Below are 16,492 nucleotides of genomic sequence, written 5' to 3' on the forward strand. Positions count from 1 at the left end.
ATCAAAAAACTCTTTGAAATTCATTACAATAGAAACACAACATACCAAAATCTCTAGAATGCAGCAAAAGCAATGTTAAGAGGAGAGTTTATAAAGCTAAAAGCCTACATGAAGTTAAGAAAGATCTCAAATTAACAATCTAGAGGAACTCAAAAAAAAAAAAAAAAACTAAAATAAACTAACCCAAAAGTGAAGCAGAAGAAAAAATATAACTGACTGGGCACAGTGGCTCATGCCTGTAATACCAGCACTTCGGGAGTCTGAGGCAGGAGGACTTTTTGAGCCCAGGAGTTTGAGACCAGCCTAGGCAATGCAGCAAGACCCTGTATCTACAAAAAATGAAAATATTAGCTGGGTGTGCTGGCATGTGCCTGTAGTCTCAGCTACTCAGGAGCCTGAGGTGGAATGATTGTTTGAGCCCGGGAGGTCAAGGCTGCAGTAAGCCATGATTGCACCATTACAATTTAGCCTGGGTGACAGAGTGAGACCCCATCTCTAATTTTTTAAAAAATCAATTTTTAAAAATAAAATAACCAAAATCAGAGCAGAACATGAAACTGACACACAAGATCCATACAAAAGATCAATGAAACCAAAAGTTGGTTATTGGAAAGGATAAAGAGGATTGCTAGAACATTGGCTAGATTAACAAAGAAAAAAAGAGAGATGTTTCAAATAAGCACAATCAGAAATGGCAAAGATGATACTACAACAATTCCCACAGAAATACAAAAGACCAGAGAGTCTATTAAGAGGAAATGGACAATTCCCATAAACACACAACCTCCCAAATTAAACTAGAAAGAAGCTGAAACCCTGAATAGATAAATAATGAGTTCTGATACATGGGCACAGGGAGGGGAACATCACACACCAGGGCCTGTCGCGGGGTGGGGAGCTAGGGGAGGGATAGCATTAGGAGAAATACCTAATGTAGATGACAGGTTGATGGGTGCAGAAACCACCAAGGCACATGTATACCTATGTAACAAACCTGCACGTTCTGCACATGTATCCCAGAACTTAAAGTATAATAATAACAATAATGATAATGAGTTCTGAAATTGAATCTGTAATAAAAATCCTACCAATCAAAAAAGGCTTGGACTACATGGAGTCACAGCCAAATTTTACCTGACATACAAAGAAGAGCTTGTGCCAATTCTACTGAACCTATTCTAAAAAGTCAAGGAAGAAGGATCCTCCCTAACTCATTCTATGAAGTGAATATCATCCTGATACTAAAATCTGGCAGAGACACAACAAAAAAGGAAACCATGGGCCAGTATCCCTGATAAACATAAATCCCAAAATCCTCAACAAAATGCTAGCAAACTGAATCCAGCAGTACATCAGAAAGTTAATTTACCATGACCAAGTAGGCTTTATTCCTGAGATACAAAGTTGGTTCAACATATGCAAATCAATACATGTCATTCACCACATAAACAGAATTTTAAAAAATTATATGATCATCTCAGTAGATGTGGAGAAAGCTTTCTATAAAATCCAACATTCCTTCATGATAAAAAAAAACCTCAACAAACTAGGCATCAAAGGAACATACCTCAAAATAATAAAAGCCATCAATTACAAACCCACAGCCAATATCATACTGAATGGGCAAAAGCTGGAAGCATTCCCCTTGAGAACCAAAACAAGACAAGAATGTCCACTTTCACCATTCCTATTCAACATAGTACTGGAAGTCCTAGCCAGAGCAATCAGGTAAGAGAAGGAAATAAATGACATCCAAATAGAAGAAAAGTCAAACTATCTCTATTTGCTGATAATATGATTCTATACCATGAAAACCCTAAACACTCCACCAAAGCCTCCTAGAACTGATAAAGGATTTCAGTAAATTTTCAGGATACAAAATCAATGTGTAAAAAATAGTAGCATTTCTGTACACCAATAATGTTCAAGCTGAAAGCCACATCAAATATGTAATCTCACTTACAATAGCCACAAAAAGAAAAAATATCTAGAACTACCTCTAACCAAGTAAGTGAAATATTGCTGCAAGGAGAACTACAAAACATTGTTGAAAGAAACCACAGATGACACCAATAAATAACAAAGCATTTCATGCTCATAAATTGGAAGAATCAATATTGTTCAAATGGCCATACTGCCCAAGGCAATTTACAAAATTCAATGCTATTCCTATCAAACCACCAATGTCATTTTTCACAGATTTAGAAAAAAAAACCTATTCTAAAATTCATATGAAACAGAAAAAGAGCCTTAGTAGCCAAAGCAATTCTAAGCAAAAAGAACAAAGCTGGAAGCATCACATTATCCAACATCAAACTATTCTACAAGGCTACACTAAACAAAACATGGTGCTAGTACAAAAACAGAAACATAGACAAACAGAACAGAATAGAGAACCCAGAAACAAAACTGCACCTCTACAGCCATCTGATCTTCAACAAAGTCAACAAAACTAAGCAATGGAAAAGGATTCCCTATTCAATAAACGGTGCTGGGAGAACTGGCTATCCATATGCAGAAAGATGAAACGAGACCCCTATATATCACCATATACAAAAATCAACTCAGGATGGATTAAAGACTTAAATATAAGACCTCAAACTGTAAAAATTTTAGAAAACCTAAGAAATACCCTTCTCAACATCAGTCTTGGCAAAGAATTTATGGCTAAGTCCTCAAAGCAATTGCAATGAAAACAAAAATTGACAAGTGGGACCTAATTAAACTAAAGAGTTTCTGCACAGCAAGATAAACTATCAACAGAGTAAATAGACAACTTACAGTCTGGGAGAAAGTATCCACAAACTACACATCTGACAAAAGCCTAATATCCTCAATCTACAAGGAACTTAAACAAATCAACAAAAAAACCCACAAATAACCTTATTAATAAGCAGGCAAAGTACAAGAACAGACACTTCCCACAGGAAGGCACACAGGCAGCCAACAAACTTATGAAAAAATGTTCATTATCACAAATCATCAGATAAATGCAAATCAAAACCACAGTAATATGCCATCTAGCACCTGCCAGAATGGCTTTCAATAAAAAGTCAAAAAATAACAGGTCTTGTTGGGGCTGCAGAGAAAAGCTAATGCTTCCACACTGTTGGAAATGTAGATTAGTTTAGCCACTGCAGACAGCAGTTTGAAGATTTCTCAAAGAAGTAAAAGTTGAGCTACCATACAACACAGCAACCCCATTACTGGATACCCAAAGAAAAATAAATCCTTCTACCAAAAAGACCCATGTGTCTGTATGTTAATTACAGCACTGTTAGCAATAGCAAAAACATAGAATCAACACAGGTTCCTATCAATGGTGGACTGGATAAAGAAAATGTACTACATACACACCTTGGAATACTGTGCAGCCATAAAAAAGAATGGAATCATGTCCTTTGCAACAACTTGAATGCAGTTGAAGGCCATTATCCTAAGTGAACTAATGCAGGAACAACAACGACAACAAACAAATACTGTTTGTCTTTACAAATTACAAATATTCTCATTGTAAGTTAGAGCTAAATATTGTAATTCTACATACTTACAAATATTACCACTTGTAAGTGGGCACTAAGTATTGGGTACATATGGACGTAAAGATGGGAATATTAGACACTGGGGAATACACGATGGAGAGGTAGGGAGGGAGATAAGTGTTGAAAAACTACCTATTTGTTACTATGCTCACTTCTTGGGTAGTGGTTCTGTCATATTCCAAACCTCAGCATCATGTAGTATACCTTTGTAACAAACGTGCACTTGTACCTCCAGAATGTACAATAAAAGTTGAAAAAGAAATAGAAAAGTCTGGTTGGTTTTTAAATCTCTTTCATCAAGTCACTGTCTTGCTCAACATCTTCTAATGGGTCTCAAAGTTTATAAACTGAAAGCCCAAGTCATTAGCTTTGCCATTATTATGCAATCTTTTTCTATTTCTCCCCAAGGTAAAACCTTAATTCTCACAAATTTGCTCTACACACTTTCCTGAAACTAACCTTCATTCTGAGCTTTTAATTATTCTTCCTTCAGCCTGGCAGGTTTCTCTCATCTTTGAAGCTATTCAGTTATTCTAAAACTACTTATTAAGTGCTGGTAATCATTTCATTTTCCTACTGAGAAATGTAAAGAATCTCTAAAATTATCTTGACAAATGGCTGTTTCCTAAAACTTGTTTAAATTGTAATAAAAGAAAGGGATTTTTATGAAATTGATTCTTGGCTATGAGTTGAGATTTTGTATCTTTGCATGTGATCAATCTTGATAAGTGTTCTATAACTGCTTGAAAAGATAGTAAGGTTTAGCTTTGTATGTAGTAGATATCATCAGTGTTTTAAGCTATGTTTAGATATTGCTGCTAATTTTTTGTTCCTAATCTTTCTGGGAAAGCAGTATTAAAATTTCTTGCTGTAATTTGATTTGTGTAAATATATCCTTATAATTCTCTCAATCTTGTTTTATTCTTCAGCAGCTATTTTGTTAGGTATATAAAGGTTCATGAATTTTAAATTCAGGTGAATTACATCTTTTATCATTAAGTATGATCTAATGATTTGTGATTACACTATAATAGTCTTACATCATCCTTATCTTGATCAGTATAACTTGGTTGATATATTTGTTTACCTATCGACTTTCCACCTTTCAGTGTCATAATGTTTCAGATACACCTCTTATAAATAGCATATAGCTGGATTTTAAAATTCAATATTATGTCTTCCAATAGACTATTTATTGTTTTCACGAATGTATTTAAATTTATTTCTGATGAGTTATTTTATATTTTCTCTTTCCCAAGCCTTTTCTCTGACTTTTTAATCCATCCCTGCTTCCCTTTTGTGGATTGATCCAGTTTTCTTTATCCACTTTTTTTCTCCTCCTAGTCTGGAAGGATCCTTCTATTTGTTAATATTCCATCTTAATTGTTAATATGCACTCTTGACTTAACAGAATTCACAGTATCACTCTTCACCTCAAAAATGAGGCATGTAAAATAATTTAACTATGTTCTCTCTCCTTATAACTCTTCTATTAATATTGTCTAACGTTCTACTTTTTTCTTACTTTAAAGTTGTTCAGTCCTTAATAATCTAAGTTTATTCATATTTATCAACATGTTTAAAACTTTCTTTGTTCAACTTTGCTTTTTGCAAATCACATCTTTCTTATTGGATCAAACTCCTACTTACTGAAACACAACCACTTGCCATTCTTTCAGCAAATACTCCTGAATAAAGCTCTATTCTTTGCCTGAAAATGTTATTTCACCTTGTCAGATAATTTACCTGGATGTAAAACTGAAGGAAATCAGTTATTTTTCCTTAACACTCTAAATATATTTCATTGTCTTCTGTCTGATGTAAAGTTTACCGCAAATATAATTGCTGTACATTTGAAGGTAATCTGCAGATTACTTGGGAATGAAAGATTTTGACTCTGACTTTCAATGTTGTGATCACAGTGAAGAGTATAGATTTATTTTTTAAATCCTATTTTGGAATCAATATAATTCTCATTCTGAAATTTTCTGATTTTTTTTATTTCTGGATAATTCTAGCCTTACCTTTTCAAATGTTGCGTTTAGCTCATTCTTTCCTACCTGTCTTTCTGGAACTCCTACTGGATAGACACTAGACCTTTGCATTGTAGTCTCCATGTCTCTTAACCACACTTAAATCTGGTTATTCCCACATAACTACTTTCTAATCCTCCAATTCTACCTCTGGTTGTGTCTAATCAGTTTTTAATCCACTCCTCTAAGGACCCTAAATCCAGGTCCTCTCCAGGGAAGTAGAAAAGGGTAATGATAATGAAAGGAAACATGGGTAGCTTCTGAGTTGGGGTATTTTTTCTTAGCCTGGTTCATGTTGAACAGATGTTTGTTTAAAATAATTTGCTATACCACACTTTATGCTCCATGCACTTTCAGGATATATATTATCTTTCTATAAAAAATACTCAACAGTAAATAATCAGTAAGTTAATAGTTACTCATGTTAAACATTTCTTGTCATAAACTCTTCTCTTTCATCTTTTATTTTTTGGTATAAAATGATTAACGTTTTAACAGACATTTTTACCCATACTTTTCTTTATTCTATTCTTTCTTTTTAGATTTCTTTGTTTTCCTTTCAAATACATCTTAGCTTCTTTAGTCACTATATTTGAAACTTTTATGTCATAAGTTAAAACAGGCAATGTGATTTTTTCACTTGTTTCTTTCTAAATACTAGTGAGTATCTTTGCAACCTTGAACACATCATTTTAAAATTTAAATTGTAAGAAAGCAGAAAAAGCAGTTTTAAGACATTAAAACAGCGATTTCTGTTTCTCAAGTGCACTTGAGCAATCTAAAGATGGAAATAAATTGAACACTTCTATCAGTTGAAGTCTTTCTCGTGGGCTAGTTTCCAGATTTAATAGTATTCATAATTGCCTTCTATACAAGCTATTTTAAACCTACACTTACTAGACTTTTTACAAGAATTTAAAACACATGGCTGAGTTTCTGGCTACAATTATAAATCCAAATTATATACAAAAAGCAAAAAAACTGTATAATATATTTTAGAATGTTTTATACAGACAAAAAAATCAGAGTTGATTATACACGTGACAAAAGAAAGTCAGTGAAAGTCTGTGCAAGAATGGAAGGGACACATGAAAACCATGGTAATTATCATTATCATAACTAATGATAATATAATTGTCCAAGTGCTATCATTGAATTGTATTAGGTATATAGTGCACTTTATGTTTCTATTTTATGTTAACTACCAGTTCAGTTTTAAAACAGATATACAAACCAATGGAACAGAACAGAGGCCTCAGAAATAGTGCCATATATCTACAAATATCTGATCTTTGACAAACATGACAAAAACAAGAAATGGGAAAAGGATTCTCTATTTAATAAATGGTATTGGGAAAACTGGCTAGCCATATGCAGAAAACTGAAACTGGACCCCTTCCATACACCTTATACAAAAATTAACTTGAGATGGATTAAAGACTTCAACATAAGACCTAAAACCATAAAAACCCTAGAAGAAAACCTAGGCATTGGAACCAGAAAGAGAATCACAACCCATGTCCATGCTCAGTATTTACTTGTTGTGTATCCAAATAATCTCAGGTTTGGGGTTTCCTTCCGCCCGGCAGGTGAAGTAGACAGTATTTCCTGATGGTACCTCCACATCCTGGGGCTCAAAAGTAATTCGGGGGCTCTCTGCAACAAAAGAATTATTAATATATTTTTCAGAGATACAAAATTATGGCCTTCCAAGATGCTGAGAAAGAGATATAGGCAATTTAAATTTATTTCTACATTAAAGTTTTACACATCGAACTGCATTTACCCGGTAATACATGTACCAGGTTAGAGATTAGACATATATTTGACTTACACTTTAGAAGTTTGAAAGATTCACTGCACAAAGGGATCTCCAATGAAGTAAATTAAGTAAATTTTCCTGTGCTTTTATTTCTAGGAGCTCAATACAACCATATTTATGGAAGGAATTTGATTTTATGGGTCAATTTTTCAAACCAAGTACTTAAACTGAGCTTGCAGTTTTGCAGGCACTCTTCCTAGACAATTAGCTATCTAAGCACCCAACCACCCACTTTACACAATTTACAACAAGTGATATGTCTAGACCTCAAAACTGGTTGAGCAAAATTCTTATCTATATAAATGAATGATTCCATCTTCCAATAATAATTGAGTGGTAAAACATGAAAACACTTAAATTATTTCAATAAGAAGATGGAGTGATTGATTTTGTAATGAATCAGGTAATATTATTGAACTTAAATTATAAAGAACAATGTACGAAAGGGACTTTTAGTTTTCTATAGTTTCACCTAATTCTCTTTAAACCTTTCTAAATAATAAAACTCTTCCTTTTATAAGTGCCTTATCTGAAATTTCCTGTCATTAACCGTGACTATTATGTCTGTAGAACATTCCGTAGATCTTTAGTAATCTTGCTTACTTCATTAAAAGTCCATATAATTAATATCTTGGCTTTATTCTTTTTAGATGAATGCTTTTATTCATTTGTGTAATTTTAAAAAAAAATTCAACATCAGTTATGTGCCAGACAAGGCGCTAGGACTATTGATGAAGCAGTGTTCAAAATAGACAAGGTCTCTGTACCAAGGGGTTTACAGTTTCATTGAAGCAGTAGAAAATAAACACACACACACGCACACACAAATACATATTAACATATGCGGCAAATGTTTAGATGGAAAATAAACGATGTTTTGATGTATTATAAAAAGGGACCTGATTCAGTATGGAGGGATAGGTAGGTCAGTGGGAAGCGGGTTTAAATGAAGGCTTTCCATGTAATTCATATTTAAAAGGAGGACCATTAAAAGAAGTAGAATCAGAATATTGTAGGCAGGAAAGACAGCATGTAAAAATTCCTTGGGTTGAAGAAAGGCTTAAGAACTTCCAAGAATGGAGAACACTGAGTTGGCTACAACACTGAGAAAAGAGTAAGTGACTGGAGGGATAGCATTAGGAGATATACCTAATGTTAAATGATGAGTTAATGGGTGCAGCACACCAACATGGCACATGTATACATATGTAACTAACCTGCACATTGGGCACAAATACCCTAAAACTTAATGTCTAATTTAAAAAAAAAAAAAAAAACAGTAAGTGACTGGAGGAGCAGAGTGTAGCCAGGAAGGACTGTACAAAAAGAATCAACCACGTTAAGAATTTTGTGCTTTATTTTAAGGTAGGAACCTATATAAGGATTATAGATGAAGAAATGATGTATTAAGATGTGTTTTTAAACAATTTTCCCAAACATAAAGGAGCAAGAAAAATGAAAGCTGGGATATCAGTTAAGATGTGAAGCAATCCAGCCAAACTTGACTGTGGTTTGAAGTGGAAGTTAGTAGTAAAGATGGGAGCTATGGACAAGCTTGAGAATTTTTTGGCAGTAAAGACCAAGTCAATTTTCTTGTCAATTTGAATATAAATTAATTATATTGATATGATTTTTAATTACTTGTTTAGAGAAATTCAAAAAATGGCTTGCCAGTGAGGGGGTGGAAAGCAAATTTTTGCTGTAATTACAGCAGTCATGTGAGTGAATCTCCAAGACACGAATTATCACACACACACACACACACACACACAAAGGTATTCATTTATTTCTATTTAAACCGAAATATAGGAATAGAGATACATAGAGATATATTCTTATATTCACATGAAAAGCTTTAAATGAAAATCAAATAATATTGTAAGCAGCCGTAATAAATTATTTGGGTAAAGCTTATTGCTTTAGTAAGGTTGTCAGAATATAACCATATGCTTATTAAATCCAAGGTTTCCATTATTTAAAAATTTACAAAGAGATGGTAAAACTGATTTTCATTATTTTAGTCGCATTCATGGTCCCATTATACATTTAAAAAATCAATTACTGAATTTGTTGAGGGCTTTCTCAGCAATGAATATTAGCAATTATTTGATTTAAAGTTGAAACCCCTAAATTACTGATTATTAACACTAAGTCACACCAAGGAATAAGTGGAGATTTTAATGTTGGACACCACTTCTGGTGACCTTGTTGAAAATCAGTTTTCTCAATATTTCTCCTCTGAAATTACGGAAATTAGATTAAATCTTCCTCAAAGACTCTCTCAGCTCTTAATTTTATGTTGATAAAAACTTCTTTAAATGAAAATGCAGATGATGGAAAGGAAATTGGCCATACTTTTACCACATTCCTTAAAAACACTTTCTGATAACACGTTCTTCTAAAATGCAATATTATATAATAAACATTTACAAAAAGAGAGCAAATGAGAGACAGTTCTATCTTATGTACACATTGAAATTTACGTACGGCAATTGAATTCCTCTACTGTTACTGAAGCAACTGCACGCCCATGGAGTCTCCTGGGATATTCGCAGGTAGCCGCAGCCTGGGTGTGGCCATGTTGGGCAAAGCCTTGTAAAAGCTCCTTCAGCCACATCAGATCACAGTCACAAACCAGGGCGTTGGAATCCAGACGCCTAGGCATGCAGGCAAGAAGTACAACTGTTAAAAGGGACTATTAATTTCTATGATGAATCTTTTGAGTGGTAATATTTAATTTCCCCTGATTTACCTTGTCTGTTACATTTTTGACTCCAGGATTCTATTAACCAATAAACAGATTTTAAGAATCACTTAACTCATTGCATATCTTGCACAGAGTAGACACATTTTCAAATTAACCATGTTTTTGAGAAGCCACTTTAAAACTGGAAAAGCGGTTTTCCCTTAATGTGCACTATGTCTATTATAAATAAATAATTGTGAGGTGAAATGAATCCTTATTTGTTTCAGAGAAATGTAGAATTAAAACTGTAAGTATGGCCAGGTGCAGTAGCTCACGCCTGTAATTCAAGTGCTTTGGGAGGCCTAGGCAAAAGGATCACTCGAGGCCAGGAGTTTGAGACCAGCCTGGGCATTCTAGCAAGGCTCCCTCTCCAAAGATAAAAATTTTCTTTAATTTCTTTATAGTTTCAACTTTTATTCTAGATTCAGGGGGTACATATGCAGTTTGTTACCTGGGTATATTGCATAATGCTGAGGTTTGTGGTCCTATTGATCTCATCACCAAAGTACTGAACATAGTACCCAATAGTTTTGCAACCCTCACCCCCCTCCCTCCCTTCCCTCACCAGTAGTCCCCTGTGTCTATCGTTGTCATTTTTATCAACTATGAGTACCCAATATTTAGATCCCACTTATAAGTGAGAACATATGGTGTTTGGTTTACTGTTCCTGCATTAATTCATTACTTCATTCTTTTTTATGGCTGTGTCTACAATTTTTTATTTAGCCAAGCATGGTGGCACCCACCTGTAGTCCCAGCCACTTGGGAGGCTGAGGTGGGAGAATCACTTGAGCCCAGGAGTTGGAGGCTGCAGTGAGCTATGAAGGCACCACTGCACTCCAGCCTGGGTGACAGAGTGCGACCCTGTCCCAAAAGCAAAAACAAACAAACAAACAAACAAAAAAGCTGTAAGTACTGAAGTGTTCCAGTTTGCTTTGTTTATGTGTTACAGAACAAGGAAGCTGTAATGTGGTGGTGGTATTTCAATATTTTTGGATTACTCAAAAGAGTGGTAGAAGCTTTGCTGCCCAAAGGAGGCTTATAAATGTGACGTGTGATCCACGCAGCTCCCCCAGGAGTTGGCTTTTTTCTTTTGTAAACTCCTTGGCATCAATATGGATAGGCATGTGTTCTCTGTGTTTTCCACTTGCTCTAAAGGACAGAAGCCAAGCTTTCCTTTTTTATAATGTTCAAAGTCCCAGTTAGAAGGTCCCCCTCTGGAATTGCCACATGTAGACTGTAACAGGAAGGCGATGGCTCTTTTCATTTCTTTATGGTGTTTCCTAAGATAGGCACACAAGTTATTCATTTTTGCCAAGTTATACTATACTTCACTAATTTTTCTGTCACATTTTTCCTCATGAAATAAAATAGATCACCAAAGAGATTTATGGTATATACCTCCATTCTTGCCAAAAGATGCATGGCAAAAAGGCGCAGAAATGATTAATACTTTTTTTCATTACTCCCAATGGGTTAAAAAGGGAGCTTTTGCTAAGTAGAATTCACAAGTCTGTCTATGGTGGCAGTTGGATCACACTCTATGCAAGGAAGTCCAGCAATAAAAGGGTAATGTGAACATATTTTATGATAGGTGTTAGATTGCTTATACCTGATTGTAAGAAGTAGTGTCCAATGTGACTGGAGGAGAATACAAAATGCCATAATTTAAATAACTTTTAATCAAAATTATTCATGCACAAAAAGTCCTTACAAACATGGAAAAACAAATACACAAACACAAATTAAATCTAAAGATACCAATTTGCAAATAAAAAAATCACTTCATTGTATTAATTTGGAAATTTGCATCAATATCACGTTACTGGAAGAGACAAACCTGAAAGTAAAGAAATTGTGCTATTCTCTGGATTTAGAAACTAAAACACTTCCTAAAACAACTGTAAACATTTTAATAAATTTAAGAAAGTTTTATTATCTGACAGTTTTGTAAAATGTTTTGTAGATACCCAATTCATAAGACTAATTTTTATAACTGTATCTAAATTTTATTATATTACCCTGAAAATGATAGCTATATTTAGTAGCTTTAAATTGCTAAAGGGAAAACATTTGCACTTATTGAAAAGTTAGTTAGCCATATACATATTATTTGCTTAATGTTTCCAACAAGACTTCACACTAACGTGAGAATATAAAGCCATGGCTAAAGTAGGGAATTCTGTCAGCCTTGTCGGGAGTGAGGTGTAAGTCATAAAAGTCAACTAGCCCTTGTTCAGGACAGCGCTGTTGGTTCAGTGGGCCTCGGCTGTTCTTTGTCACTGACTGACTTATTGTACCAGCTACGTGGCTATAAAACAGATCTAGTTCAACAGTATTGTGTTTGAAGTTCACATTTCTATTTTGAGTTTAATTTCTCGTAATTTTATCAAAAAGGAACATGCAAGAACTTACTCCTCTAAATATAAAGGAGTAAGTTCTCGCTTCAGCATCACCATGACGTTCCTCTGAGTTGAACACAAGCAAGGATGTGAATACACATCCCCTGGGAGCATCCTGAGCATGGCAGCCTCACCATGCAATTGTCCCATCTCCCAGAGGTCATCACTGTTTGCTCATCACCTTCCCTCAGTCATACATTCCCTTAACGCAACCTCATGCTTATGTGTTTTGGTAATAACTGAGAACAAGATTTCATTTCTTTCTAATTATTATTTTCAACTTAAGATATCAATAGTGGGGATGCAAAACATGAAGAAAACAACAAAAGGATACAGATTTTCACTTGCCAGTTGAAAAACTCCTTTTATGTTCGGAAAATAATCTAGTAGTAAAAGTATACTTTTATATGATAATCTGAGTAATCTTTATAAATAATTTTCAAATTTATCATGAGAAAACGTTTTCAAAATTTTGCCTATAATTTAGAGCCATGAATATTGAAAACCAAGGAACAATAGAGTAAATCAATAAGAAAGATGGTTCTTATGAATCTTTATTAGACTATACTAAATATTGAATACACTATGTTTAAAATCATTATCATTTTACTGTTCTCCATTTTGAAAGTACTCTTACATCAAATATCATACCAAGTATAATAAATAAAAGCCCTCTGATGGTATGCAGTCAAGAACCACAGCACTAAAATAATTACGCACTTGGAATATATTCTCTGCTCAATGAAAAATTTCAAAGGAAATAAGTGGTGCTAGGTAAATTAATCTTTTCTATTTGAAAACAGTAACACCTCACTTGTACTTACACAATCCCTTTCACTTAAAGATCCAAAAACACTTTTAAACAAAACAAGATCAAAAACATTTTATTGATTTTTACAGTCCACTTGTGAGGAGTGTGGTTGTCATGAGTTAGAAATGGCATGGTACAGATGGAGAACCCAGTGTCGGGTGATCCTTCAAAGTGCCACGCCCGGAGTCAAGGGCAGAATTCCCGCTGGTTTCTCTGCCCTCACAAGCTATCAGTGAATGGACACTCCTCAGTTGAAAAACTTTATTGTTGAAGGTGGAATTCATTTAATAGTAGGTGTAGCCCTCTATTGCTCTCCTGTATTCTGTTGCTCTCATCTAAATTGTAGCCAAAATAGGACAGGAGTTGAGGATTTGGAATAAACAGGTGCCCAGTTTCCACCCCGTCTTGGACCCATCAGGATTTCATGGACCCTGAGCAGGTTGCTCAAATCATCTGTATATCAGTTTCCCATAAAATAAATTTATAACATAAAGATAGTTTGTCAAAATAACAAGCCAAAAAAATCATCTTAAAACATTTGGAATAAGCACAGTGCATGCATGTAAGGTGCATACTGGCACATCACTGTAAGGAGAACTCCCTCGGCCTCTTTATTGGCAGTTATTTTTGCATGTGTGTTCCAGCAATGGAGTGAATGCTGTTTCAGTAAATGTAAGAGGAGGCTAGAATAAAAAAGCTGCTACTAAGATTTAACATGAAAGAATAATAAAAAGAGATTAGAAAAGACTAAGGGATTTGGCACTTCAAGACTTTCTCTGAGTCACAGAAGGCAAGAATGACCCAGATAGAAATTTATGTAGACAAGAAACACTGCATAGGAATTATAATTGCAAATATACAAAGAGAGTGACTCTAACCATAACTGATGTAACAAATCCAAAAAAAGAGAGAAAACAGACAAGTAGAAAATAATACACAATATTTCTCCCACCACCAAAATGGAACATCCTATGACCCTGTTACAAAATGTCTTGGCATTTTGCATATCCCACATAGGGTTGAAAAACAAGAATAAATGGATGTGTTATTCCAAATGGCTGTTGTAGCAGTTCTCACAAGTAAGAAAACTTTGGCAAAAAGCAGAGTCATCATGGATGGAACTGGAAGCCATTATCTTTAGTGAAATAACTCAGAAAGAGGAAGTCAAATGTCTCATGTTTTAAAGCTTACAAGTGGGAGCTAAATAATGCAGGCACACGGACGTAGGGAGTGAAATAATAGACACTGGAGACTCAAAAAAGTGGAAGGGTGGGGTGGGGGTGAGGGATGAGAAATTATCTCATGGGTGCAGTGCACACTATTAAGGTGATGGTTACACTAAAAACCCAGACTTCACCACTATGTTATATATCCATGTAACAAATCTGTACTTGTACCCCTTTACAGATAGATTAGATAGACAGATAGATATGGTCAGTTGATGACCATATCCAAGACTTTTGAGGGCTTGGATACAATCAAAGAACACCAAGAAGACTGGGAAGCAGCATTATGTGTGTCTGACATGAGAATTACCAAGAAAGAAGGAAATAAAGACTTGAAGAAAAGGATTAGGAGTGGGTGAAATGCCTCCTTGATTAAACTCAAAGATTATAAGCATTATTTCTGGGCACAAATTGGGCCTGGATTTATTTTCCTCAGGGCTCTGATTTTTACTTAATCATAACATTCTTTTGCTCAGGGACCTGTGTCTAGGAACACAATATTAGAAGAGCAACCACAACAAAAGTGGCCTCTGTATTAGGCCATTCTTGCATTGCCATAAAGAAATACCTAAGACAGGGTAATTTATAAGAAAAGAAATTTAATTGGCTCATGGTTCTGTAGACTGTACAGGAAGCATAGTGCCAGCATTAGCTCTGGGGGAGGCCTCAGGGAGCTTTTACTCATGGCGGAAGGAGGAGCAGAAGCAGGCACTTCACATAGTGAAAGCAGGAGAAAAGGTGGAGGGTGCCACACTTTATAATGACCAGATCTCAAGAAAACACACTCAATATTGGGAGGACAGCACCCAGCCATGAAGGATCTGCCCCCATGAACCTCCCATCATGCCCCACGACTGACATTAGGGATTACAATTGCACATGAGATTTAGAGGGGAGAACATCCAAACTATATCAGCCTCTGATATGGTTTGGCTGTGTTCCCACCCAAATCTCACCTTGAATTGTAAAAATCCCTACATGTCAAGGGTGGGGCCAGCTGAAGATAATTGAATCATGGGGGTGGTTTCCCCCATACTGTTCTCATGGTAGTGAATAAGTCTCACAAGATCTGATGGTTTTATAAATGGGAGTTCCCCTGCACAGGCTCTCTTGCCTGCTGCCATGTAAGACATTCCTTTGCTCTTTCTTCATTTTCTGCCATGATTGTGAGGCCTCCCTAGCCATGTGGAAATGTGAGTCCATTAAACCTCTTTTTCTTTATAAATTACCCAGTCTCATGTATGTCTTTATTAAGAGTATAAGAACAGACTAATATAATAAATTGGTACTGGGAGTGGGGCACAGCTGTAAAGATACCCAAAAATGTGGAAGGGACTTTGGAACTGGATAACAGGCAGATGTTGGAACAGTTTAGAGGGCTCAGAAGCAGATAGAAAAATGTTTGAAAGTTTAGAACTTCCTAGAGACTTGGAGGGCTCAGAAGACAGGCAGATGTGGGAAAGCTTGGAACTTCCTAGAGACTTGTTTAATGGCTTTGACCAAAATGCTGATAGTGACATGGACAATAAAATCCAGACTGAGGGAGTCTCAGATGGAGATAAGGAACTTGTTGGGAACTGGAGTGAAGGTCACTCTTCCTATGCAAAGAGACTGGTGGCATTTTGCCCCTGCCCTAGAGATCTGTGGAAATTTGAACTTGAGAGAGATGATTTCAGGTATCTGGTAGAAGAAATTTCTAGTTAGCAAAGAATTCAAGAGGTGACGAGGCATAAAAATTTTGGAAATTTGCAGCCTCATGATGCAGTAGAAAATAAAAACCCATTTTCTGGGAAGAAATTCAAGCTGGCTGCAGAAATATGCAAAAGTCATGAGGGACCAAAGGCTAATCACCAAGACAATGGGGAAAATGTCTCCAGGGTATGTCAGAGACCTTCACAGCAGCTCCTCCC

General features: G+C 35.4%; 1 protein-coding gene across 4 annotated transcripts in view; it reads right to left on the reverse strand.

The window, feature by feature from the left end:
- The window catches only part of PXDNL (peroxidasin like), a 497,888-nt gene that overhangs the window by 143,925 nt on the left and 337,471 nt on the right, over positions 1–16,492 (reverse strand). For all 4 annotated transcript variants that reach the window (XR_010159545.1, XR_010159546.1, XM_519754.8 and 1 more), the window contains exons 7-8: positions 9,885–10,054; positions 7,114–7,231 (exon numbers count right to left, since the gene is read on the reverse strand). Coding sequence is in view for 2 of the 4 variants with exons in the window: in XM_519754.8 (XP_519754.6) it covers positions 7,114–7,231; positions 9,885–10,054 (288 nt within the window). In the remaining 2 variants the exon portion in view is untranslated. The remainder of the gene's footprint in view (positions 1–7,113; positions 7,232–9,884; positions 10,055–16,492) is intronic.

Source organism: Pan troglodytes, chromosome 7 (genome assembly GCF_028858775.2).
Source record: "Pan troglodytes isolate AG18354 chromosome 7, NHGRI_mPanTro3-v2.0_pri, whole genome shotgun sequence".
Lineage (NCBI taxonomy): Eukaryota > Metazoa > Chordata > Mammalia > Primates > Hominidae > Pan > Pan troglodytes.